Here is a 26,054-nt window from a genome sequence, read left to right as displayed (position 1 = left end):
ATCAAAACTACAGATGCTTCAACCGCGACGATGGGGCCGCGCCTCGGCCCACGCGCCCGGAGTACATGCTACATGGCTCGGTCCGCGCGCTGCCCTTCTTCACTCCCGCGCCCACCCAAACGACGGCTCCACCGCCTTTTACTCCCGCGCCCACCCAAACGACGACTCCACCGCCTTTTGCCAGCTCGCGCAGCGCGCCGTCCGCTCCTCCTCGCAAATGGCGGGCTCAAAGGTGCGCTCGATGTCGTCGCCGCTCGATGGGATGTCGGCGATCGAGCTCCAGACCCCGGCGCCCAAGCCGGCAGCGATGGCAGCGCCAAGCGCGGTCGTCTCCACGTCGCGCGGCCGCTGGACAGCGATGCCGCACAAGTCCGCCTGGTACTGCAGCAGCTCGTCGGAGAGCGCGACGCCGCCGTCGACGCGCAGGCCGGTGAGCGCCGCTCCGGTGTCGGCGGCCATGCAGACAGTCACCTCCTTGGCCTGGTGGGCGATGCCCTCGAGCACCGCCCGCGCGACGTGCCTAATTAAGAGTTCATTACAGCGAATTAAGAGTTCATTCAGAGTTCATTAAGAGCACCGCCCGCGCGACGCGCCTAATTAAGAGTTAATTACAGCGAATTAAGAGGTCATTAAGAGTTCATTAAGAGCACCGCCCGCGCGACGCGCCGCTTGTCGTGCGCGAGGGTCAGCCCGACCAGCGTCGCGCGCGCGTCGTCGCGCCAGTGCGGTGCGAGCAGCCCGCCAAAGGCGGGCACAAACACGAGCCCCTCCGTCCCCTCCGGCACCTGCGCGGCAAAGAAGGGCGGTGGCGCCGCTAACGCACTCACGACGATTCAGACATGCTCAGGGGATTCATCAGGCTCCGCGTTAGCGCTCACGCCGAACCCGCCATAAGGCACCACCACAGCCGTGGAGGCACTGCCCGGTGCGAGCACCGCGCCGGCGGGCAGTGTGCGCGGCCAAGCGATGAGATCGATCTCCAGCGCCGAGATACGGGGAGATCTGGGGAGAGATGAGGGGACGGCGCCTGCGCGGCCAGCGACGAGATCTCCGGCGCGGTGCCGATCATGCCAAGCGAGTCCTTGAACCAGTTGATCCCGACCGCGCACGAAGCCACCGCCCCCTCGAGCGCGTACCTAGAGAGGCGGCTCCTGGAAGGCTTCTGGGAGGCTCCTCGACGGCGAGGCCGCCCCCCCTCGAAGCGCGCACTGCGTGGGCGCACTCGCGCCGAATCGGTAGAGCGCCGTCGAGAGAAGCCCGTGGCTCGACGGCACCTAATTAATAATTAATAATATTATTAATTGGCGGTAGAGCGCCGTCGAGAGAAGCCCGTGGCTCGACGGCACCTAATTAATAATTAATAATTAATAATTAACTTGCGGTAGAGCGCCGTCGAGAGAAGCCCGTGGCTCGACGGCACCTAATTAATAATTAATAAATAAAAAATAATTAGCGGTAGAGCGCCGTCGAGAGAAGCCCGTGGCTCGACGGCACCGGCGCGCCGCCGCTGTTAACGAGCCTGCGTCGCGAGTAGGCCGACATGGGGGGGCGTGGAGTCGGTCTTGTGCGGAGTCTTCAGAGCACCGCGTGAGCACGAGTGGGTGCGAAGGCTGTGAGCACAGCGGAGCAGTGCGGGATGCGGTTGAGTACGTGTCCTCTTGAGTGCTGGTTGGGGTGCACGAATCCGTGGTCTGCTTCTAGGTCGGCCGAGCATGAAGGCGCCGGTGCCGTAAGTGATCTTGGCCTCGCCGACACCAAAGCAGCGCTGGCCGACCATGGCGGCCTGCTGGTCCCCAATCATCCCCGTGAGCGGCGCCTGTTCACAGCTTGGAGGTGTGAAGAGGGCCCTGCTGGTCTCCAGTCCTCCCCGTGAGCGGCGCCTGTTCACAGCTTGGAGGTGTGAAGAGGGCCCTGCTGGTCTCCAGTCCTCCCCGTGAGCGGCGCCTGTTCACAGCTTGGAGGTGTGAAGAGGGCCCTGCTGGTCTCCAGTCCTCCCCGTGAGCGGCATCCCCATGCAGCGGCCCGCCGTCGACGCGCCCAATCTCCTCGGCGCACGAGACGATGGTTGGGAGGGCGCCCTCCGCCGCGCCCACGCCCAGCGCGCGCACGAGGCCGCCGTCCCAGCCGCACGTCGAGAGGTTCATCAGCATCGTCCTCGACGCGTTGGTCACGTCCGAGACGTGCCTTGAGTGGTCAATTAATTATTAATGACGGCCTTGGTTAATAAATTAACCGCGACGCGTTGGTCACGTCGGAGACGTGCCTTGTGGCGCGGCCGCCCGCGCCGCCGGTCAGATTCCACGCGAGCCACGAGTCGACGGTCCCAACGAGCGCCTAGAAGGTTCCTAGAAGGTTCCTAGAAGGTTCCACGCGAGCCACGAGTCGACGGTCCCAACAAGCGCCGTCCCAGACTCGAAGCCCTCCTTGACCTGCGCGAGTGGAAGGCGCCAGAACTCAGGGCGGGGAAGACGGTACCGTGCAGTGCCTTCAGAGCAGCGCGTGAGGACGAGGGGCTACGAGAGCAGCGAATGCGGCTGAATGCGGCTGATTGCGTGTCCTCTCGACCGCTAGTTTGGGGGCACAAGAAGCACGTCTTCTGCTTCTAGGCTCCGTGCTGCCAGGTGCGGGGAGATACGGGGGAGATATTCCGCTTCTAGGCTCCTTGACGGCGGGCACTGTCTCCAGCAGCCAGCGCAGCTTGACGCCCGAAAAGTAAGTCGAGAGAGGCAGGCCGCAGGTGGCGCGCAGCGCGTCCTGGCCGCCCAGCTCGTCGGCCAGGGCGGACACCGTCGTCGCGGTCCTCGCGTCGTGCCTGCGCCGCGAGAGTAGGGGGAGGGACGGAGTCTGGTGGCTGTGCTGCGTCCTGCGGGCGCCGCAAAGACGTCGGCCGCCGCCGCGCCGCGTCTCTCCCTTCGCGCCGCCCCCCTTCCTAGGGGCCGGGGCGTGCTCACCACAGGATGCAGTCGTACAGCGGCTCGCCCGTCCGCTTGTCCCACACTACCGTGCTCTCCCGCTGGTTGGTGATGCCGACGCCGACGACGTCAGAGGCGCTGGCGCCCGCGGCCGCGAGCGCCGCGGCAGCCGAGTCGGTGACGGTCCCCACAATCCTTTTGGCGTCCATCTGCGACCAGCCCGCCTGCGGGTTGCTCGTTGCCGACTGCAGCTCCACTTGGTGCGACGCGACCGGCCTGAGCGTGACGGCGTCGTAAAGGATGACACGCGAGCTGGAGGTACCCTGGTCGATGGATGCGATGAGCGACGAGGCGGCGCGCGCACACAGGCCTCGCGTGGCCAAGGCGGGTCTGGAGAGCGTCGCAGCGAGCATTGAGGAGAAGCAAGGCGTGTCGAGGTATCGACCTCCAAAGCTCATAACCCTCTCGAGGTCTCGAGGGATTGCTTTTTTTGGCCGCGTTTTGTAGCGAGGATTCCCATACCGCGTTGGTGTCATATCCGGGACGACACTCACACTGCTTCAGCAGCGTGCACCTCGATCCTGTACCGTGTTTGTTATGACCCCCCCCCAAATGAACAAGGTCCCGTGCCATGCGGAATCGACCCTATCCAGTGCGGCTCCATCCAGTGCTCAGAAGAAATACCTCAGCCAGTTGGACCACGCTCGGTTTGAAGGCGTGCCACCTTCCATGGCTCCAAGACCCAAGAAGCGGGCGTCGACGGATGCCAGCGAGGAGCTCTGGAAGAAGGCGTACCGCGTATTCCAGGGCAGCTTCCCTGAATGAAGCTCCTGAGTCTGAGTTCTGGCAGTACATCTACGACACTGCCGAGGCCAACGGCGTGTCCACGACTGACGAGCTGAAAAACTTCTTGCGCATGGAGCATAGGCCATAGATAGCGACGCAGCCACGTTCAATTTATGCAGGTCGATTACGTGGACACGGATTCGATCAACGCTGTCGGACGGGAGCTTCTCGCGGACGTTGCGAGGCAGGCTGGCTTTAAGTGCGTCGATCAGAGCGGCTCACGCGCTGCATTCAAGTACGTGCCCACGCGTTTGGTCGAGTTCGTCACGCTAAAGTAATGCGCAAAGCAGCTCTGGCGCACAACAATCAACATCGCGATTAAGCGCACGTTTTTCTCCTTCACGCTTCAGCTCTATGGGCCTGACTTGAGCACTTGAGCACTGGATAGGGTCGATTCCGCATGGTACGGGACCCCTCGATCGTCTCGCCCTCCCTCACTGGTGTGTTCATCGGGGGGGGTCTACTTTCAACTTTCCTGACGAGGAGGTTGAGAACCAAAACAGCAGCTGTGTTGCCGCAAGCGTGATAGAACACGTAACCGCGCGATCCGAGCTGGAGCACCCCGCTTCGCGCATTACTTGCGCGCCGTGATCTTGCGCACGCCAAGGGTGGCGGCGGCCGTGACGGCCACGGCAGCGGCGACCTCGAGCGACGAGATTGGCTCGACCACCTTCGGTCGAAAGCGAGGCGAACGTGGGCGACTGGGTGGGGAGGAGTGGGGACACGTGAGATATAACATGGGACGGCGGAAGAGGGCTCACCTCGCCATCGATGTAGTGCATCGGCTTGGGGTTCACGGCCGCCACGACGAGGCGGCCGAGGGAGGGGCAGACCGCCTCGACGAGCGGGACGAGGTACTTGTTGCGCGCGACGACGGCCGCGCTGCTGTACGAGGTCGCGACGCCGTCGACGACCGGCCAGCCGCCGTGCTTGGTGAGCGGGCTGTGCAGCCCGTCGGCCACGACCTTGGTTATCTTGAGGACGGGCGCCTGGCAAGAGGGGGGTGGGGGGGGGCTCGCATCGGGAGATAGGCAGGGGTGTGTATGTGGTGCTGGGGGTATAGACGCGCCTGCACGAGCGTGCCCGCGGCCGGCGACGCGATCCAGACCGTCTCTCCGACGGCAACCTCGGACGCCTGCTTGAGCGCCTTTGCCGGGCCGGCGGGCAGCTTGTGCGTCGGGGTGAGCGTTCCCCAAGCAGCCGCGCGAACGACGCAAAGCACGTCGGCCACAAGCAAACGCGGAATAGATAGCACGCGTCGGCACCCGCCAAAATCTGCACCAAGTCGGCCTTGGCCGTGCCCGATGCTCCACCTGGCCGCATCGCATTCTCAGTGTCCCAATACACGCGAGGCTGACCACGCCGCCCGGCGGCGCTGGCGGCCTGTTGCCGCAGGGAGGCACACGCGGCGTCGCACTCGCTCTCGGTAACGACTTGGACGACCGACCCGCCGAATAGGAGTTGCTCTTTGCCGCCTCCAGGATAGTTGTTTTCGAGCAAACCTGGCCCGTCTTTGTGCGGATTGTCCACCACGTTATGGTAGGGCGGCTCATGCCCGTGCACCCTGGCCGCCTCTCTGTAGCCGTTGTGCGCTCGAACTGTGATTGGATCGCGCATGGAGGTCGTCTCGACAAAGACAGATATGGGGATACCGCCCCAGGAGTTCATACATCGGTAGACCCAAGTTAAGAAGCGCTCGCCGTCAAGCCGCTGTCGGGACGCGTACTTGCCGTGATGGTCAGCGAGGCATATGTCCATCGGACAGTGCTGCTCGAACCATTGCTTGATGTACCGCTCAACACGGCCATAGAACCACTCCTGAATGATGTGGGTGATGTACGTGTCGCTCACCTGTGTGGGGGATCGCCCGAGATCAACCGAGAATCACACCGAGTCACTCCGAAATCAACCCACCCGCCCCGGCCCGCCCCGGCCCGCCCCGGCCCGCCCCGGCCCGACCCGCCCCGGCCAGACCCGCCCCGAGGAGAACTGTGGCTACAGTGACCTCGCAGAGCCGGTGGAGCTGCAGCGCGAGGACGGAAGCACCGTCGGTCTGATGGACATGGGGAAAACGATGGCGACGCAGGTGCTGAAACCAAAGGAGGTGTGCATCCTGTGCAAGGTCGTTGCAGCTGCGGACGACGGGAGCAGCCCGCAGACGCTCGAGCCGCTGTGGACGCCGCCAGAAGGCCAGGACATGCCACCTGCTCCTGCGGCTGCCGGGAAAAAGAAGTGAGAACCCTCGTAGGCAGAGTCAGCATGTTCGTCCACACATACTCTCGGTAACGCGCGTCGTCAGCATGGTGGTTGTACCGTCCGCGCGGGAGCACGCCGCATGTGGCCATGCGCTGGTCGATGGTGATGGCGTCGGCCGCCAGCGCCAGGCCAGGGATAAGCCAGGGAGCGCGGATAGACTCCCTTCGACCAACTACGCCGTGGCGCGGTACGTGTATGACGATTTAGATCGGCCGCGCCTAGCCCAGCGGGCAGCTTCGACTCGGCTTCGATGGGTACCGAGGTAGCCTCTGCGGAAGCGGACTGGAAATTTCTTCCTAAGGAAAAGCCACAATGTCGGGTCCGGAAGCCCTCCAGCGTCATAAGCGAACCCAGCCTTTTCCGGCCCATGCGCGGCCGTTTGAGTAGACGCCTAGCTCGTGCGCGAGCCGAACAGCATGCGAGGGGTCCCCCTCTGATTAGCGATCGTTTGAACAAAAAACAACGGACACGGCACAGGACAACGGCGACACAAAGCAACGGCAGCAAAGTCCACAAGCAGGCATGCAAAGGCATGCGAGTGTGCTCACGGACGGGTGGCACACGTCTCACGTGGCGTGGCACATCACCAACTAATAGACGAGAGCCGACGGCTCCCGTCCGGTCACGTACAGCGAGAGCGGCCAGGATTCCCCCGCTCACATTGACTCGACGCCCTCTCACCACGGTGCGGCTGTGCACTTGCGTTGCCTGGAGGTGGCACTTGCCACCACGGCCTGCCCGTGTCAGCATCTGCATGCACACGCGCGGCAAGGCGACGCCACCGGGCGAATGCCGTGGCATTGGCTCTGCATCGCCAGCTGCCCATCCCGTGCTTGCCGACGAAGGATGCGGACGAACACGGGAGCAGCAGCGACGCCGACGGCAGGCAAAAGCTCCCCGGCGGTGCATCGGGTCGGCTTGCTGACCAGCCGATCTGGCAAGTCGGCAATGGGCCTCGAGCAGGGCGCAGCCCGCGCCTCAGATCTGCCGCCCGGACTAGGTGGGCACGCGGGACGATTTCGCACGCGCCGATGCGGAGCGCGTGCAGCAGCGCGTCCATACAGGCGTCGTGCTCGAACAAGGCCATGCCGCATGACCCAGCGCTTGCATTGCTCACCCGATGGTGCAGCTGGAGCATCGCTGCCGCCATCTGCCGCGGCATGACCGCCGCATAGTCTGCCATCAAAAGGACTGAGTCCAGCTGGCGCGGCGCGGGCCACAGGCTGAGGCGAGGCAGGGTGCACCGCCAGGCCAGATCTGGCCGTGTACGAACCACCCAGCCAAAGGTGTGCCTGTGCTCCGTTTCGGCCGACTCGATGTCGCGAAGGCATCCTTCCCAGCGAAGGCCCAGCGTGCCGCGCAGCCCATTGTGCAGCAATCTCGCGACGCGCATGGCTTGCAGCGATGCGCTCACGCTGGTGTTATGCGCCAGTAGCACGTCCTCGTCCGTCGCAATGCTTGACGCCCACGGCTTGAGCCAGCTTGCGAGGTGCTCGAGAGCAGAGGGCAGCACCCTGCCGGCGCCCTCGGTGCTGACCTGCAAGAAGATGGCGTACGAGTGCTGCAAGGGCTGGAGCACGACATTCTGCCAGTGGTCCTGCAACGACTGTTCGAGCAATGTGCGCAACTGCCCGGCGACGCATACCGCCACCGTTGGATTCTGCCGACGGGAGTCTGGCGACGGAGGGCCACCGACGTCGGCCATCTTTTTCCCTGGTGTTGTTCTGTCATCTGTGAACTGTATGGATAGTCAAGGGGCTGGGATACAGAACGCAGTACCGGCACCGGTACCGGTCCCGGTACCGGGACCGGTACCGGTCGGTGGTACCGGTCCCGGTACCGGTCCGGTACCGGTAGTGTATGGATGGAAGGGCACATTTGGTTTTCGACAGTCATTTGGTTTTCGGCGCTTGGAGAGAGCATGCCTCACGCGCGCGACGCCTCACAGCTTCATCCGGGGATCCACAGGCCCCATGCTGTCTCGGTGCCTCACTCAGGCCTTTCCAACGAGCATGGGGCCTGTGGGTCCCCGATGAAGCTGTGAGGACTGCTCTCCAAGCGCCGAAAACCAAATGGCTGTATCTGTCGAAAACCAAAAATGTGAAATGAGGTGTAATGAGCCGCCTAGCGCCTTCCATAACCCGACCCCTGTAAAAAGTAACTCTGCTGAGTGCTGTAGGAATTCGCTCGAGCGCGTCGCGCCCTTCTCCTTCAGCTGCGTGCGGCCGTCGATTGAGCGGCGCCACCAGCTTGGGGCCTTGCTTCGCCGCCGTCGCCTCCATCGCGCGTCGTGTTCCCCTCTCGTGCGCGTTTTTAGTAGACGCCGCTTCTTTTTCGAGCACCCCCCCCCGTGGGACCCGTGGGACCGTGTGGGACCGTGTGGTACCCTTCTCTCTTGTCTTTCTGAACGTCCTAAACAGTGTAACTATTGCTATGCGGGAGTCCTTTATCTGCTAAGGAGCTTTAACGCGCAGAATGACGGCTGGCGCGGCCATCACCCTGTGGTCCTACGTACACTTGTGGTCCTAGGAACCTACGTCCCGTACAATGTACTGTCAACTCGACTCGTGTCGCTGCGTATGTACGAACACGGCTTCAGCTTATACCACATTCGTGAGGCAGGGGCTGCGGGCGCTGCGCACGCGGGGCGAGTGGTTGCCTTTCCATGCACAGCTAGAGCCGGCCCCATCGCCGCCCCCCTGGCAAATTCCTCACTCCGACAGCTCTGGACGAGTCGGTAACGCGGGGCGCAAGGCCAGGTATGCGCACATGCCATAAAAGGGCACAAACTTGGCAACGGCACTCAGCGTGGCGGACTCCGACGTGTCGGTGACGCCGCGCCGCCGGAGATCATCGTCGACAAGCCAGCCTTGGAAAAGGGCGAAGAGCACCAGGTCGACGACGAACGACGAGGCGAGCCGATCGGCGGAGAGGAGATCAATCAGCGAGGCCCACCGCGTCGCGAGCTCGCCAAACTCAGGCCGCGCCACGAGGCCCCACACGAGCGAGCCGGTGCCGACCGTCGCCAGCAGCGGCCCGAGCCCACGCCACTCGCTCACGAGCGCCTCCTTTGGCTCCAACTCGTCGTAATACACGGGAGCGTTCGACTCCGGCGCTCGCACGACAAGGTACGGCAGCAGGAAGGCATTCGTGAGGAACTGCATGCCCGCAACAACGGGGACCATGGAGCCGGAGGGTCGCCCCGGCCGTCCGTCGGAGAGGAAGCCGGCAAAGGCGGCCGCCCACGCGAGCAGCAAGTTGAAGATTGCCTCGAGGCCAGGGTGGAGGGCGGGCGAGAAGGGCAGGTGCAGGATGGGCGCCACGAGCCAGAAGTTGAGCGAGAGGCCGATCACCTCGGTCCATGTGGCGGGATCGAGCTGCGTGGCATCGGGCCCTGGCAGAATGCCGTTTGAGAAGAAGACGATGCTCACGTACAGCCCCCACACCACGAGAGGCACCGCGCGGATCGGCTCTGCGATCACCTTCGAGGCGACGCCGAGCAGGAGCAGCGAGGCGGAGCCAGGCTTGAAGGGCGCCGGCTCGGGCACGTCGAACCCGGAGATGAGGAGACCCGTCGATGGATCGGCCTTGTACATGGAACATCCACGTGTGAACGGTAGCGGGCGGCCATCGTTCTCGACATGCCATTGCACGCCCACCGTGCTGCCGCCGTCTGCCACTTCATCTATGCAAACTTGGAACGTGGGTGGAAGAGCGTCTGCGACGCGGAGGAGGTGTTGCTTGAGGGCCACCTTTCCAGAGAATGCGCCGTTGTACTGAGTGTCGTCGTATACGCACTCGTCCGCGAAGCACTCACAGGCCGCGTCCATGTCGCGTCGGTTCCACGCGCCAAAGTACTCTCGGATGGCAACCACGGCCGGGCCCTCCTGGACGTCGGCCGGAGGCACCTCCACCTCCGTGTTCATACGCAGCGAATCGCAACGTAGTGGCCCGACTGGACTGGCGCAACGCAGTGGCCCGGCTGGACTGCGGAGCGCCACCACCGTTCTGCCGGGAGGGCAACGGAGTGCCGCCACAGCGGTGACGACGAGCAGCATCGGAGCACGAAACCTCCGCGACTTGTCCGATGTCCCACGAGTGAGAGCGCAGAGGGAGGGGGGTGCTATCACATCCAGTATTGCACTGGTGCCGGCCGGTGCGGTGCTCTGGGAGTGGGACGCGGACCCGGACTTTGACGAGCCGGCAGGGCAGCAGTGGCTGATGCTGCTGCCCAGGAAGTGGAACAGGCAGCAGCACTACAGCTGGCGCTTCGATCCCCGCGAGTTTGGGGCTGCGCGCACCGCTCCAGAGCGTCCAGAGGGCGTCCAGCGTGTCCTGATGGAGGACGACTGACGGCTGTGTCGCCGACTCAAAAAAAAATACGTGAGTTATTGTTGAGGTACATGCACCCCACCTCGCCGCCGTCCCACCCCAGCCCCGCGACACCAACCGTGGTGCGTCTCCTCACTAAGAAAGGCGGCGTCTCGGCCGCTGTGATCCTTGCCGTTGTCGCGGCCGTTGTCGCGGCACTGTTGCTGGTGATGGGACGCGTGTTCGCACACCGCCGACGCTCGGCTCGCGTGGTGAGCCTCGACAGCGCATCCCCGGGCAAGCGACCGCGTTTCTACCGCGTGGCGACGGCGCCGGCGGCCAAGCCGGCGGCGGTGGCGCCGCACCCCGTCGACCAGACTGCCGTCGTCAAGAGCCTCCAGATGAGCGACGCAATTGAGGAGGAGGAGGAGGATTGCCGAGTCGGTCACATAAATAGTGAAAAAACACTGATGACGGGATGCATCAGACGAGTCGGATTCTCGGCCGCCGATCTCCGCTCGCGCCGGCCGCCCATGCGCTCGCTGGGCTTCCCGACGGGGCGGGCCTCGTGCTGATGGACCCAGCCGAGGTGCCCGACCAGTCGCAGCCGCGCGGACGCGCTGCGCGCGACCACCAGCCAGCTTGCCAGCCGGGCCGAGCACGGTGTGTCGAGAGAGCTGACACTCCAAACAGTTGTCGAGTTTTTTGCCTCTTTTTGAGCGCGGCTGCTGCACACCCAGCCCACCAGTGATACCAGACGCACCGGATCCAACCCTGGCAGCGCTTGACCGCGACCCCGATGACCGCCCACAGGTGGCTGATAGCGGCCGCCGCCCACGCTGCTTTTCGGCGCCTGGCTCTCAGAGGGCTCCTGCGGCTCTCCCTCGTCGCGTGACCGCCGCCGACATCATGTGCTCGGTCGTCCCCGCCGGCGCGGAGCTGCGCCACGTCGAATTCTTCGGTGGCTCGACCGCCGGCGCGCCCACTATCGCCTCCTGCGCGCTTCACACCCAGTATTCACCTCGCGCGCGACCGCCAAAGTGAGCGCACGACCACCTCCCCCTCGCTCCTGTAGGTGGGCCGCCCCGCGCTGGCGGGAAGAGGCGCGCCGAGCCATCGGTGACGTCCCGGCGAGCTCATGGGCCCCCAAAAGGTCGCACCGACCCGTGGCTCCGCCGTCGGCTCCGCCGCGAGCGGCGACGGTGAGGCCGCCGGGGCTCGCCTATACCGGCTAGTGTGGAGCTCTCAGTGTGGTTGCGTGTTGTACTAGTGATGCTGCACTAGGCGGCCCGTTTTTAGCAAAAACCAGATACCACATCGCGTGTGGTCGTCGAAAAACCGCATGTTCGCCCGTGTCTGGGACCTCTTCGTACGGCTCCAAAAACCGCTCCTTAACGACGACTACGCGGCCCGGCGGTCGATCTGCGCCTTCTCAGCGGTGGAGGGGATGTGGGAGGTACGTGCGGACCGCGTGGTGTTGCGACGGTTTGACGAGTGCGACTCCCAGCGTCGACTTTTCGACCCCACGGAGCCTCTGCTGCTCCGGGGGGGGGGGGGGGGGGGGGTCTGCAGACCACCCGGCCGAACTTCAGAGTCGCGGTGCTCCTCAAATACCGCTCAAACGCCCACGATGTTGTGCAGGGGACATATGCTGATGATCCTGGCCCGATTGGTTCGCTCAGAAAGCTTCTGGGCGGTCGTTAAGGTTCGCTCCCCGCACACCGGCCCGGAAGTATGTTACATCATACCGTGCACAACGACTCAGCCGGCGACCGCCACGGGCTCAGGCGAGACTTGTCGACTCGTTCCGGCTCAGCTTCACCGTGGTCATCGGGCGTCTGTCGACGTCAGGACCACCCATACAGCTTGCGGGTTTGAGGTCGCAAGAGCCAAGATGGTGGCGTTTGGACATCCCAACCATCCCACAAGACAGCCTGTAGGTGATGGCGGGACGGCGCAGTGTTTGTGGCACTCGGCAGTAGGCACCCGCGGCACGGCCCCGCTGTCGGCTCTCGCGGGCTGCGGAACCGGCCCCAGAAGGGGACGGTCCGGGCGAGTGTGGCAGCTCCTGCGCTAGTATGGGCACCATCTATCACAACACTACTGACCCTGGCCATTAGAGCTGCCAGGAATAGCGTCAGGAGCCGGTAGGAGTCAAAACCCCTCATATTTGAGACATCGTGGCCCATATACTCGTGCAACAACCCGAGAGAGTTTGAACACGAACCTGGTTTGTGGAGCTCCCGCACCTTTCCTAGAGAGCACGGCATTCGGTAAGGTAAGGTAAGGTAAACTTCTCCACACACACGAGGTGGTGGGGCAAGGGGGGGCAACCCTCGCGTCTCCACGTCTGACGACAGGAGCCCCACGGCATTCAAAGTGCAAGGCCCAGTGCGCGTGGGTGAGCGGTGTGTGTGTGTGTGTGTGTGTGTGTGTGTGTGTGTGTGTGTGTGTGTGTGTGTGTGTGTGTGTGTGTGTGTGTGTGTGTGTGTGTCTCACGTCACTGCATCCTCCGCCGGTTCCTCCCGTCGCCTCTTCTTTGTTCGAATGTTTTTCAATCCATCCTTCACGAAGCCCTCCCATGTAGCTAGCGTTCTTGGCGAATGTCTCGAAATGGCCAGCAGGCGCTGTCTGCTCGCGGTCTGTGCGGGCCGCTCGTCCTCCTCGCCCTTCTTTCGTCCTCCCGTCCCTCCCCTCCACCATGGCCTTCTCGGCACTTCTTTCTCCATCCGCCTCGCCCTGCCTTTTCGCATCGTGCCGTTCGCCCTCCATTCGGTGACCTCCATGGCTGTCCGCCCCTTTTTGGGTGGCGCTCTCGATACGGTTGCGTCAACCTCGACGTCGCTGTCGCCCTCCCCGTCCCCGCCGGCGTCCGTGCCTCGGTTCGCGTCATCGGTAGCGTCTCCGTTGTTCCCTCGTGCCCCGCCGTCGCCCTCTCTGCTCGGGCCGTTAGCGATTTCGCTCCTCCTGCGTGTCGCCCCTCCGTCCCCTCCTCTTTCTTCGTCGTCATCGTCGCTGTCGCGAAAGCCCTCCGGTCCCTCGATTCCCTCGCCTATCCCCTCCGCTGCGTCGTCCCAGTTTATATCCTCATCCTCTGCGCACGTCGCGTTGGCTTCCTCTCTCCCCCTTTCCTCCCTGCGGCATTCGGGGCCATGATGTCGGTTCCCCACCGGACTTTTTTTGTAGTGGAGCGAATTAAGGAACCTTTCTGCTGTAACCAACACTGACATCGCTCTCCTCTATTCAGACCAGATGGTGAGTCTTAACTGTAAATTACCGTCAAAAAGCTGTCAGAACGGCTGTCAGAACACTGTCAGAACGTTGTCAGAACGCTGTCAGAACGCTGTCAGAACGCTGTCAGAACACTTTTGTGGGTAGGGTACTGTCAGAACGTTGCCAGCACGCGAGAGCGGGCCAAGTGTGAACATCTGCAAGACGCGAGCGCCGCCGCCTCGCCGATCGCCCCCGCCTTTGCAGGCTCCTTCGCGGGCGCGGCGCCAGGGGGCGGCGGCGCCCGCTCGAGCCCATCCCGCTGATCTGCCTCGGCTGCGGGCACCGCCTGCTCGGCCGCCTGGCCAGGGCAAGGCGAGCGGCGGCTGGGCTGCGGCGAGGCCGCACTGCAAACGTTAAGTCTCGCTGCCACTGCTGCTGCTGTTGCTTTGGCGGCGACAAGCGCGTCTCTGCGGCGCGTGTCTCGGAGGAGCAAGGGCCGTTTGGCGGTGGTGCCAAAGGACGGCGCGGCGGCGTCGCAAGCGGCACGTTCGGTCCCTCGTGACCCGAGGCTGCCGTCTTGGAAGCAGCCTTCGCGTCTAACTGGACTGCCGGGCCCGCACATCGCACATTGTGCTGCGGCGCTTCGGCGTGGCTGCTGCCGGGCCGCAGCTTCTTCGGCTCTGTCGCGGGGCTCCAGCCTGCGCCGCAGACCATCGCAAGAGCGCGTTTGCTGCCTCGAGGCCCCGGCATGATGGCGGCCTTGGCGTGCTCCTGTCGACGGTTACAGCTGTTTGCGCTCCCGCTTGGTGGGATGCACGCATTTCTTTTTAAATTGTCAGAACAGATTGTCAGAACAGGCGAACTTGGACTCGAAGTTGAAAGTTGAAGTTTGTGTCAGAACGGGGACCAAGTTTGTGTCAGAACAGGGCCTACGTACGCCTCAACGTGAGAGTGTCGCCTTGGCGCTTGGGAGGACGTGCTGTGTGTTGAGTCCGTCCGTGGCTCGGAGGGAGACTTCAAGACAGGAAGAGGGAAGGAGCGGGGCAACTGGGAACGTCAGAACCCCTGAGCTGTGAAGAGAGGGGAGGATTTTGCGCTGTCAGAACGCTGTCAGAACGCTGTCAGAACGCTGTCAGAACGCTGTCAGAACGGCCAGGTCTCTGTCAGAACAGGTGCGGGAGCTCCACAAACCAGGTTCACGTGCTACTTGGATAGCACGCTTTCGGAGTACCGACGGCTAAGGCCGAGGCAGAAAAGGTTTCTGTTTTTTTCTCCGCTTTTCTTCACAGGATTTTCCTGTGAAGAGAGACGTAGAGAAACAGATCTTTCAAACTCGGTGTCGAACCACCAGCCCGACGCTCACTACAAGTGACCAAAATTGCGACTTTCACAGCTCCTGCCCGGTACACATGCTCTCGTGCAACGTGGGCGCCACCACCTAGAGCCCAGAAACAAGCAAGCAGGCAGAAAACCGGCAAGTACTACATGGGACGCTGCACACAAGAACCCTCATGCAGCGCGGACTACGTCTACGACGCCGGGTGAGAGGCGCCACCCACCACCCCGGCCGGTCGGTCCCCGCTACATGCACATGCAACCACGGTGGATGGCGCCGAGGCCCTCTTGCGCCAGCCCCAGTCCCCTCATAGACCCAGCCGCACGCCCAGCCGCACGGGTCCTCGCCACCTGCGCGGGTCCTCGTCCCCCGCGCACGGGTCCTCGCCCCCCCCGAGCGCGTTTTTCGTCGCAAGCCTTGGTGCAAATGCATCGTGTCCGCCTACAGGTAAGCTCATGCATTCGGGGCGGGGGGTGCCCGTCCAGCGCAGGGGAGGGCACCAGGGAACCAGCCTCAGTCCCCGTTGTTGTAAGTGAGACACTCGACGTTGTTCGCCGGCGCCTTGTTCGTGCGCGTGGCGGCCGAGCCGCACACCTTGCAGAGCGAATACGTCTTGTGGAGGCGAAGAAGCTCGGCGGCTTGGCAGCCAGGTGTCCGCTCGCAGAGCTGTCGGCACGCAAGCCGCGCGACGCCGTAGTCACCCTTGCGAAATTCGCGGCCAAGCTCCTTGCACTTGCTGCCGTTGTCGTCAGCGCAGAAGCCCTGGCGGAGTGTAAAGCCGAAAGGGGCCACCGACGGCGACGCGGACGGCGGCGGCGCAGGCGAGGCGGACGGAGGCGGCGGCAGAGGCGGCGGCGGCGACGGCGACATGGACGGCGGCGGCGCAGGCAAGGCGGAGGGAGGCGGCGGCGTGGGCGGCGGCGGCGACGGCGAGGCGGAGGGAGGCGGCGGCGACGGCGAGGCGGACGGAGGCGGCGGCGACGGCGAGGCGGAGGGTGGCGGCGGCGACGGTGACGCCGACGGCGGCGGCGGCGAGGGCGGCGGCGCCGACGGCAGGGGCGGGGGCGTCTGTGGCATGTCCGACGGAATCTTAGGAGGGAAGAGTGGCGGCGGAGGGGTCGGTGGCGGCGTCGGCGGCGACGAGGGGGGGGGACGCGGAGGGAACATGACGAGGCTGGTAAAGGCCAAGTTGCCTTGGAGGTTGGTATTTTCACGGAGCTGTGTGATCTTTAGCTCGTTCTCCGCGGTCACGTTGGCGGCCAGCTCATCAAGCGTCTGGCCCTCCTCCAAGATGGCGACGGAACGGGCAACGATCTCCACCTTGTTGGCGTGCGAGACGGTGACGCCACTTCCCGCGCCAGCATCCTGGATTTCGGAGGCGTCAAGGAGAGGGTCCCCGCGGATCGTGTCGGTGCGGTCGAGCAGCTGCAGCAGCTTGAGCTCGGAGGTGGTGGCCCTGTCGCCAGTGGCGCACGTCGCCGATGCCGCCGCGCTCTCGCACAGGGCGATGATCGTGGTCTGGTCGAGAGCGGTCCCGGAAATTGTGTCGACGAGGTAGAACTGCGCGTCGAGGGAGACGCTGTCGGCGTAGTCGTACAGAGTAGACGCCGGCTGGCCAGTCATCTGGCTGGCGTCGAGCAGGACGCGCTGGCGGCGGCGTCCTGCTCCACTGTCTGGGGTTGAAGCGCCCGTAGTCACAGAGACACCTAGCGGCGGCGGCGACGGCGAGGCGGAGGGAGGCGGCGGCGACGGCGAGGCGGAGGGAGGCGGCGGCGACGGCGAGGCGGAGGGCGGCGGCGGCGACGGCGATGCGGAGGGCGGCGGCGGCGACGGCGAGGCGGAGGGCGGCGGCGGCGACGGCGAGGAGGAGGGAGGCGGCGGCGGCGACGGCGAGGCGGAGGGAGGCGGCGCCGCCGGCAGCGAGAAGCCGCACGCCTCCGCCCTGGCCTGAAGCTGGCAGGGGGAGAGCGCGAGAACGAGCCCACGGCCGGCGAGGCGGCGGCGCCCAAGAGTGCCGTCCAGCGGCGGCGGTAGGGCAAGAACGTGCGATGCGTACTTGGAGTTAGGCGAAGTGATGCCATTGACGCTCGTTCGCCTTACGCGAGCGCCGGCAGCCGAAAATCCTGCCCGAGCTCGAGCATGATCTTGATGGCCTTCTCATCAAGGTTTGCACGCCGCAGTTCGGCGACGAAGTCCGGGTGCCGCGCGAGGAGGCCGTCGACGATTGACGCCGCCGCCGCCTCCTGTGCGCCCTCCTCTTGCGCCTCCTCTAGGCGGCGGTTGTCGGAGCACGCAATCTCGACCTTGCCGTCGACCACCTCGGTGGCGCTGCCGAGCACGACCTCGACCTTGCCGTCGAGCACCTCGGTACCGTTGCCGAGCGAGACCTCGCACTTCCGCGTCACTGCGTCGAGCGCAGTGCCGTCGCCGCAGACGCCGGTGCACAACAAGCCCCACGAGTTGTAGTCCGAGGGCCACGCGCTCGTCTGCGTGCTGAAGCTGGCCTGGATGAGCGCCTTGTTGCAGTCGCTGAGGGAGGAGGCGCCTTCGAACATGGCGCCCATGAGACCATCGACGACTGCAGACACGTCCCACGAGCTGAGGTCCTTGTCGAAGGAGATGGCGCCTTCGAACATGCCGGTCATGTAGAGAACCGCAGACGTGTCCCACGAGGAGATGTCCTTGTCGAAGGAGGTGGCGCCGCGGAACATGCCGCTCATGTAGAGAACAGCAGACGTGTCCCACGAGGAGATGTCCTTGTCGAAGGAGGAGGCGCCTTCGAACATGCTGATCATGGAGCGAACAGCAGACGTGTTCCACGAGGAGATGTCCTTGTTGAAGGCGGTGGCGCCGTGGAACATGCTGCTCATGTCGGTGGCCGCAGACGTGACCCACGAGCTGATGTCGGGGTCGCACGTGCTCTTGCCGGTCGTGGAGGACCCGCTCCAACCGCACCACGCCGATGAAGCGCTGAACAGACAACTCAGGTCGGTGATGCGGCTCAAGTCCCAATCCGCGATGTTGCCGTACTCAGCCAGGGCGGCCGCCTCGTTGCTGCACCACAGGTCGGCCGCGGTCTGCAGGGCGGGCTTGTTGGCAAAGGTGCCCGGTGGAGATGGCGGCGGCGGGAGGGGTGCAACTCCCGGGGGGAAGGGCGGCGAGGCCGGCGGCGAGGGCGGCGGTGAGGGTACCGGCGCGCCGGTGGGGGTGCCGGGAGGGAGTAGTGCGACAAAGGCTGCGAGGATGAGCTTCATTGTCTGCGGAAGGGGAAAGGTGGGGGGCAGGCGGCACGGTGAGGGGTGAGTTAAGGGGCTTGCATTGGTCGGAAGTGCGAACAGCTATGCGCATGAGTGGGGGGTCTGAAATGAGAGGCTGTGTGAAGGACAACGTGTGGAAGTAAAGTGCTACTGGTTGGAGTTACTGGAGACTGTGCAGAGCACCATTATTATTGCTGGTTACTGGAGACTGTGTGCAGAGCACTCCTATTATGAATGTGGTTACTAGACTGTGCAGAGCAGTACCATTACTGGGGACTGTGCAGAGTCCTGCTGCTGCTGGTTACTGGAGACTGTGCAGAGCACTCCTATTATGACTGTGGTTACTAGACTGTGCAGAGCAGTACCATTACTGGGGACTGTGCAGAGTCCTGCTGCTGCTGGTTACTGGAGACTGTACAGACTGTGCAGAGCACTACTATTATGACTGTGGTTACTAGACTGTGCAGAGCAGTACCATTACTGGGGACTGTCCTGCTGCTGCTGGTTACTGGAGACTGTGCAGAGCACTCCTATTATTACTGGTTACTAGATGTGCTGCTGCTGGTTACTGGAGACTGTACAGACTTTGCAGAGCACTACTATTATGACTGGGACTGGAGACTGTGCACAGCACTCCTATGGTTACTGGAGACTGTGCAGAGCACTCCTATTATTACTGGTTACTAGATGTGCTGCTGCTGGTTACTGGAGACTGTACAGACTGTGCAGAGCACTACTATTATGACTGAGACTGGAGACTGTGCAGAGCACTCCTATTATTACTGGTTACTAGATGTGCAGAGCAGTACTATATGTACGAGCAGACTGTGCAGAGCACTACTATTATGACTGGGACTGGAGACTGTGCAGAGCACTCCTATGGTTACTGGATACTGTGCAGAGCACTCCTATTATTACTGGTTACTAGATGTGCAGAGCAGCACTATATGTACGAGCAGACTGTGCAGAGCACTACTATTATGACTGGGACTGGAGACTGTGCAGAGCACTCCTATGGTTACTGGAGACTGTGCAGAGCACTCCTATTATTACTGGTTACTAGATGTGCAGAGCAGTACTATTATTAATGGTCACTGGTCAATGTGCAGAGTCCTGCTGCTGCTGCTGCTGGTTACTGGAGACTGTACCAGCAGACTGTGCAGATCACTACTGTTATGACTGGGGACTGGAGACTGTGCAGATCACTCCTATGGTTACTGGAGACCTGTGCAGAGCACTCCTATTATTACTGGTCACTAGACTGTGCAGAGCAGTACTATTATTAATGGTTACTGGAGACTGTGCAGAGTCCTGCTGGTTACTGGAGAATGTACTAGCAGACTGTGCAGAGCACTACTATTATGACTGGGGACTGGAGACTGTCCAACCCCGCAGCCCCCCCCCCCCCCCCCCCCCCCCCCCCCCCCCCCCCCCTCCCTCTCGAGCCTCGCCTACACAGATAAAAAGAAATCGATCGCTTGACGCGTGGTTTGCTAATGAAGGGCAGAGGCCATGCTCAAAGAGAGAGAGAGAGAGAGAGAGAGAAAGAGAGAGAGAGAGAGAGAGGGTCGAGCCAGGTCACTGCCACACCTACGGGCAGCACGCCTCGGCGTTAGCATCGCGACGACCGGCACACTCTCTCGTGTCCTCGGCGCTAGGACTGGAGCCGGGCAGCGATTGGCAAGCGAGCGGGCTGCGTCGCTCTCTCGCCGGAAAAGAGTGGGGGCAATCGGGCGGGTTCGCTCGGTGAAGGGGTGGGGAACGAGCGGCAGCGGCCGCGTCTCGCGGCTCCCCGATGGCAGCAGCCTCACCTGCGAACGGGAGGTGGCAGGGATTGTGAGGCCGAGGGGGGCGTAGCCGCTCGGGCGCCAAATCGAAGCGCATCGCATGGTGGGAGCGGAGAGGGAGCGGCGGGTTGCGTGAGCAGGAGGCGTCGCGCCGCTCGGGCGTGCAGCTCCCCGCGGCCATATGTGCGTCGACGCGGCGGGGCCAGCGCGAGCGGAACGGGAAAGGCGAGGGTTGGACCTTGTGTGTGGTTGTCCAGGAAGGGGGAATATGGGGAACATCTCTGTTGCTTATGGGAAAGGGGGACGTCAGTTGGACCTCTTAAATATGGGGAAAGAAACAAGAAACTCGCATACGACGACAGTGAGGGTGTGAGAGATTCACAGACCTTGTTATTGACAAGAAAATACGTGATTTCGCGCTTTGCGCTGTTCACATAAACGCACAACTCCGGGCCCCGAAATAGCACAGTGATGTATGTATGTAGAAAGATGAACAACAGTCAGGCTCGGACTGGACACCAACGCGGTATGGGTGGACGCGGGACAGATGATGACGACACGCACGAACAACACACAGACACAAACAAGCTCACAAGACACACAGCCAGCTGGCTGCCACAGTGACAGTCAGACGCTGTTCACATAAACGCACAACCCCGTTCCCCTCGAGGGGAATGTGACGCGCGGTTTTGGATATCTATATGAAGAAGGACACCGAGATAGCCAGCCGAGAGACATGTTGCATGCAGCACATCCTCGCGTGCTCGGGCCTCGGCGGGCAGCACCTCGGCTGGTGCTCCCCTGGTCGCTGAATGTGTTGCTGTTTGGCGCTCATTGTGTGGCTGCTCGGTTCGTTGCTCCCGAGGATCAGCAACCGGTGGTGCACCACCGGCGTGATACGACCCGCAGCCTACTCCTACTACCGCGCGCGCGCACGCGCGGGCCGCCGTGGGCACGGGTGGGGCGAGCGCGCGCACCATGATCTCGAGACGTGCCCGCCGTTGGTTGTGTCGAATCATTCCTGTCGCGTACCTGCGAGGGGGGAAATTCTTTATTTCGCCCGGGCGCAGTCCTCAAGGGAATTCCGTCGGGTCGGCGGCGCCCGGCCGCCATCTCCAACTCATTGCATCCGCATGGCGACATTCTCCCTCTCTCCCTCTGCCGCCCCATCCGTCCCCACTGTGGTTGCGCCACGCGTGACGGGGCACGGCGAGCTCGACGGCCACACCGTCTACCACATCGAGACGACGCTGCCGTCCGCCGCTCCCGCCTCTGAGCCGGCGCAGCCGGTGCGGTCGTCCAAGCGATTCTCCGAGTTCCGGCAGCTGCACGCGACGCTGAGCCTCGCGACGCCGGCCGTGGCCGACGCATTCCCCATCTCGCGCGCCTTCTTTGCCGGCGCCTCCGTCAAGCGCGAGCGCGAGAAGAAGCTGCAGGCGTACCTCGAAAAGGCGTGCGAGGAGACGTCGCGCGCGACGGCGGGCTGCCTGCCGGTCGCGCTGCTCGCCTTCCTCGGCGTGCCCGCGGCGCTCGAGGCGGAGGCGCGGCTGCGTACCGCCGCGCCGACCTGGTGCGCCCTCGTCGCGCGCGAGAAGGCGCTGCTCTCGGACGCAAAGGCAAAGTGGAAGGTGGAGGCGGAGGCGCTCAAGCTGCAGATGGGCGCGATGGAGCAGACGGTGGGGCTGCTCGAGCGCGAGGTCAAGGCGCAGGAGAAGGCCGTCGAGCGCGCGGAGCCGAATTAATTATTCGGCGCAGGGTTAATCGTTAACTTCGGTGTGATTATGAATTAGGCGCTCGAGCGCGCAGAGCCGCGCGAGGCCAGCCCCGGCTGGCGCAGCGACTCGCCAGGCGGCGGCCTCGCGGGCACGATGTCGTTTCTGCGGCCGCCGCGGCCAGACAGGGCGCCGCTGCCGCCGTTGGTGGAGGGCAGTGGCACGGGCACGGACGCGTCGAGCTCCTGTGAACAGCGTCTCTTCACACCTGCAGCCGTGAACAGGTGGCACGGGCACGGACGCGTCGAGCTCGTGTGAACAGCGTCTCTTCACACCTGCAGCCGTGAACAGGTGGCACGGGCACGGACGCGTCGAGCTCGTGTGAACAGCGTCTCTTCACACCTGCAGCCGTGAACAGGTGGCACGGGCACGGACGCGTCGAGCTCCTGTGAACAGCGTCTCTTCACACCTGCAGCCGTGAACAGGTGGCACGGGCACGGACGCGTCGAGCTCGTGTGAACAGCGTCTCTTCACACCTGCAGCCGTGAACAGGTGGCACGGGCACGGACGCGTCGAGCTCCTGTGAACAGCGTCTCTTCACACCTGCAGCCGTGAACAGGTGGCACGGGCACGGACGCGTCGAGCTCTTCGTCGGCAGGTGACGCGGCCGACATTGAGGTGAAGCTGGGGATGCTCGAGGACAAGCTTGCTTCGACACAGGGAGAGCTGGACGAGTGCCGGCGCAGAGAGGTGTGAACAGCGTCTCTTCACACCCACCGCTGTGAATAGGCGAGCTGGACGAGTGCCGGCGCAGAGAGGTGTGAACAGCGTCTCTTCACACCCACCGCCGTGAGCAGGCGGGCTGAACGAGTGCCGGCGCAGAGAGGTGTGAACAGCGTCTCTTCACACCCACCGCTGTGAGTAGGCGAGCTGGACGAGTGCCGGCGCGAGTTCATTGAGGAATGAGTGAATGAATGACTTCATCCTCTAACTAGGCGAGCTGAACGAGTGCCGGCGCGCACACTACTTCCCCGCCAGCGAGGGGTACCGCCTCCGCTTCTCCGTCCGCGACATGTACATCGGCTTCAAGGACGCGCACCTCGAGCAGCTCGCGTCGGTCTCCCCCGATCTCCCCCGATCTCCCCGCATCTCGTCTAGGACCTGCACCTCGAGCAACTCGCCGGCGGAGTAGAGCTGCACGTCGCCTCCGCCTCCACCTCCTCCCGCGCCTCCAAGGGCGGCCGCACGCAGTACCCAAAGATCACGATCCGGTGGCACGGCGACGCCGCCGCCGGCGCAGACGAGGCGGCGGGCGGGCTGCTCCAGTTTGTGGCGCGCGGCGTGTCGCTCGTCAACCGCACCGAGGTGCCCTCTCTCCCCTATATCTCCCCGTATCTCCCCGTATCTCCCCGTATCTCCCCCATCTCTCCCCCATCTCTCCCCCATCTCTCCCCCGTCTCTCCCCGCATCTCCCCGCACCTGCACCGAAGGTGCTCGGCGCCGAGTTCTCGCCAACGATCGGCTTCGGGCGGCTCGCTGTGGCCGCGCGCTTCGTGGCGGAGATACCGCTCGTCTACAAGGCGAAGCGGCGCAAATAAATGACAGTTACTCATTTAATAATAAGAGTTAAATAAATAAGAGTTAAATAAATAATAAGATCCCGCTCGTCTACAAGGCGAAGCGGCGCAAATAAATGACAGTTAATCATAATAGTTAATAATAAGAGTTAATATAGAATAAGATCCCGCTCGTCTACAAGGCCAAGCGGCGCAAATAAATGACAGTTAATCATTTAATAATAATAGTTAAATAAATAATAAGATCCCGCTCGTCTGCAAGGCGAGGCGGCGCAAATAAATGACAGTTAATCATTTAATAATAAGAGTTAATAAATAATGAGATCCCGCTCGTCTACAAGGCCAAGCGGCGCAAATAAATGACAGTTAATCATTTAATAATAAGAGTTAATAAATAATAAGATCCCGCTCGTCTACAAGGCGAGGCGGCGCAAATAAATAACAGTTAATCATTTAATAATAATAGTTAATAAAGAATAAGATCCCGCTCGTCTACAAGGCGAGGCGGCGCAAATAAATAACAGTTAATCATTTAATAATGAGTTAAAATAAAGAATAAGATCCCGCTCGTCTACAAGGCGAAGCGGCGCAAATAAATAACAGTTAATCAGTTAAATTAGAATAAGATCCCGCTCGTCTACAAGGCGAAGCGGCGCAAATAAATAACAGTTGATCAGTTAATAATAATAGTTAATAAAGAATGAGATCCCGCTCGTCTACAAGGCGAAGCGGCATAATAAGAGTTAAATAAATAATAAGATCCCGCTCGTCTACAAGGCGAAGCGGCGCAAATAAATAACAGTTAATCATTTAATAATAGTTAAATAAAGAATAAGATCCCGCTCGTCTACAAGGCGAAGCGGCGCAAATAAATAACAGTTAATCATTTAAGAGTAATAGTTAAATTAGAATAAGATCCCGCTCGTCTACAAGGCGAAGCGGCGCAAATAAATAACAGTTGATCAGTTAATAATAATAGTTAATAAAGAATGAGATCCCGCTCGTCTACAAGGCGAAGCGGCATAATAAGAGTTAAATAAATAATAAGATCCCGCTCGTCTACAAGGCGAAGCGGCGCAAATAAATAACAGTTAATCATTTAATAATAATAGTTAAATAAATAATAGTTCAAATAAATAATAAGATACCGCTCGTCTACAAGGCGAAGCGGCGCAAATAAATAATAGTTAATCATAATAGTTAGTAATAATAGTTAATAATAATAGTTAATAAATAATAAGATACCGCTCGTCTACAAGGCCAATTATTACTTACTTAGGCCAAGCGGCGCAAGTGGAAGTTCGAGCGCGGGTTCGGCATCCACCTCCTCGAGTGCAGGACCAACCTCGGCCCCAGCGACATGAGCCCGGTCCGGCTTGTCGTCTCTGCCCATATCTCCCCATATCTCCCTACAGCTCCCCATATCTCCCCCATAGGTCCGGCTTGTCGTCTCTGCCGTCATCGAGCGCATCATCAAGAAGGTTCTCCTCTCGCAGATCGGGCGAATTAAATAAATCATAAATTAAATACTTATTATTTATTTAATTAGGTTGTCCTCTCGCAGATCGGGCCGTACCTGGGCAGCTACCTCTGCCAGGCGCGCGCCCATCTCCCCCCCCATATCTCCCCCATATCTCCCCCGTATCTCGGCCCGTACCTGGGCAGCTACCTCTGCACGGCGCCACCGCCTCTCGAGTCCTAACTCCTCAACGAACTACGCAGCGACCTCTGCCAGGCGCGACACGGCGCCACCGTCTCGCTCGGCCTCGACATCTCCGGCACGCCGGCTTCCCTCTTTGATCGCCTAATTAAACAGTTAATAAACAACTACTCAATTAATTAGGCCCGCCGGCTTCTCTCTTCGAGCGCCCCATTGCCGCCGACGACCGGCCGGCGACCCAGCTCGGTCTCTCGCCCGCCCAGATGCAGATGCTGCTCGAGGTAACTACTTAGTTGAGGCCTCGGAGGCGACGGAGGGAATTCACGAATTAATTACCGAATTAACGAATTAACAGGCGGGGCGAGGCCTCGGAGGCGACGGAGGCGTCGCCGCCGCCGCCGCAGACTCCTCCGAGGCGCTGCTGTCGCCTGAGCCAACGGACGAGGCCGCAGAGGCGCCGGGTGGCGCCGCCGACGCCGCCGCCGCCGACGAGCCCGCCGCCGCCGCCGCCGCCGCCGACCATTGCTGCCAGCGACTCCACCTCGGAGAAGGAAAGGTGCGGGTTGCCAAGAGCGACGAGGTCGACGCCGCTGCAGTCGCCGCCGCCGCTGCCGCCGCCGCCGCCGCCGCCGCCTCCGTCACCGCAATTACCACCGTCGTCGTGCCCGCCACTGGAAAGCGCCCCGCTGTCAAGGGTCCGCCTGTTCACAGCTCTCAGGCTCGATGATTCACAGCCTCGCGGGCCATTCTTCACCGCGGTCGAGAGGCCAACCACGCGGATGCAAAGTGCTCCGGCGACAGCCTCAGCGTCTCGACGCCCTCCCCGCTGCCGGCCGCTCCGAGGGCAGTCTGCAAGTCGGCCGCCTCCGGCGTCACTCCGACGATGTGGAAGAGGGCGGCGGCGCCGGAGGTGCCGAAGGCCGCCGCGAAGGCCTTGAGCTCGTCGCGGGTCGGGCGGAGGTGGGCGATGCCGGTGAGGGCCGGCACACGGGTCTGCGCGAGGTTGCCGCAGGCGTAGCCGAGGGTCGGCCAAAACGCGTCGGCGGAGGCGGCCGGGAGACCGGCGGCGACGAGGGCGGACGCGTCGAGCACCTACGCGAAGGCTCCAGGAAAGGTCCCAGGAAAGGTTCCAGGAAAGGTCTAGGAAAGGTCTAGGAGAGGGCAGGACGCATCGAGCACCAGAGTCG

General features: G+C 62.3%; 6 protein-coding genes across 6 annotated transcripts in view; 1 reads left to right on the top strand and 5 right to left on the bottom strand.

The window, feature by feature from the left end:
• Window positions 1-45: 45 nt before the first annotated feature.
• On the bottom strand, window positions 46-3,325 carry EMIHUDRAFT_457255 (glycerol kinase; the record flags this gene model as incomplete). Its single annotated transcript, XM_005779370.1, has 11 exons — window positions 46-520; window positions 667-785; window positions 879-918; window positions 1,023-1,136; window positions 1,495-1,519; window positions 1,681-1,816; window positions 2,034-2,184; window positions 2,264-2,334; window positions 2,403-2,429; window positions 2,668-2,812; window positions 2,952-3,325. 11 exons carry the CDS (start codon window positions 3,323-3,325, stop codon window positions 139-141), a joined length of 1,584 nt encoding a protein of 527 aa, XP_005779427.1. The 3' UTR covers window positions 46-138.
• A 5,400-nt stretch (window positions 3,326-8,725) lies between these two features.
• On the bottom strand, window positions 8,726-9,940 carry EMIHUDRAFT_73427 (hypothetical protein; the record flags this gene model as incomplete). The annotated part of the gene is made up of 1 exon (XM_005779369.1): window positions 8,726-9,940. The coding sequence occupies one exon, from the start codon at window positions 9,938-9,940 to the stop codon at window positions 8,726-8,728; it is 1,215 nt and encodes a 404-aa protein (XP_005779426.1).
• A 2,232-nt stretch (window positions 9,941-12,172) lies between these two features.
• Window positions 12,173-13,555, bottom strand: EMIHUDRAFT_236195 (hypothetical protein; the record flags this gene model as incomplete). Its single annotated transcript, XM_005779368.1, has 5 exons — window positions 12,173-12,259; window positions 12,434-12,517; window positions 12,830-12,967; window positions 13,043-13,460; window positions 13,530-13,555. 5 exons carry the CDS (start codon window positions 13,553-13,555, stop codon window positions 12,173-12,175), a joined length of 753 nt encoding a protein of 250 aa, XP_005779425.1.
• A 1,832-nt stretch (window positions 13,556-15,387) lies between these two features.
• On the bottom strand, window positions 15,388-16,497 carry EMIHUDRAFT_236194 (hypothetical protein; the record flags this gene model as incomplete). Its single annotated transcript, XM_005779367.1, has 2 exons — window positions 15,388-15,636; window positions 16,045-16,497. 2 exons carry the CDS (start codon window positions 16,495-16,497, stop codon window positions 15,388-15,390), a joined length of 702 nt encoding a protein of 233 aa, XP_005779424.1.
• Window positions 16,498-16,970: 473 nt separating this feature from the next.
• EMIHUDRAFT_236193 (hypothetical protein) lies at window positions 16,971-20,270 on the bottom strand (the record flags this gene model as incomplete). Its single annotated transcript, XM_005779366.1, has 2 exons — window positions 16,971-17,951; window positions 20,265-20,270. 2 exons carry the CDS (start codon window positions 20,268-20,270, stop codon window positions 16,971-16,973), a joined length of 987 nt encoding a protein of 328 aa, XP_005779423.1.
• Window positions 20,271-20,997: 727 nt separating this feature from the next.
• The window catches only part of EMIHUDRAFT_457254 (hypothetical protein), a gene marked incomplete at its 3' end in the record, with an annotated part of 9,291 nt that continues 4,234 nt past the window's right edge, over window positions 20,998-26,054 (top strand). The window contains exons 1-13 of the mRNA XM_005779365.1: window positions 20,998-21,636; window positions 21,709-21,877; window positions 22,289-22,364; window positions 22,488-22,516; window positions 22,626-22,747; window positions 22,867-22,995; window positions 23,121-23,210; window positions 24,487-24,576; window positions 24,644-24,688; window positions 24,757-24,804; window positions 24,943-24,985; window positions 25,051-25,148; window positions 25,223-25,384. Of these exons, the coding sequence (XP_005779422.1) occupies window positions 21,052-21,636; window positions 21,709-21,877; window positions 22,289-22,364; window positions 22,488-22,516; window positions 22,626-22,747; window positions 22,867-22,995; window positions 23,121-23,210; window positions 24,487-24,576; window positions 24,644-24,688; window positions 24,757-24,804; window positions 24,943-24,985; window positions 25,051-25,148; window positions 25,223-25,384 (1,686 nt within the window). The remainder of the gene's footprint in view (window positions 21,637-21,708; window positions 21,878-22,288; window positions 22,365-22,487; window positions 22,517-22,625; window positions 22,748-22,866; window positions 22,996-23,120; window positions 23,211-24,486; window positions 24,577-24,643; window positions 24,689-24,756; window positions 24,805-24,942; window positions 24,986-25,050; window positions 25,149-25,222; window positions 25,385-26,054) is intronic.

This window comes from Emiliania huxleyi, assembly GCF_000372725.1.
Source record: "Emiliania huxleyi CCMP1516 unplaced genomic scaffold EMIHUscaffold_231, whole genome shotgun sequence".
In the NCBI taxonomy this organism is placed as follows: Eukaryota; Haptophyta; order Isochrysidales; family Noelaerhabdaceae; genus Emiliania; species Emiliania huxleyi.
This window is presented reverse-complemented; position numbering and strand designations above follow the sequence as displayed.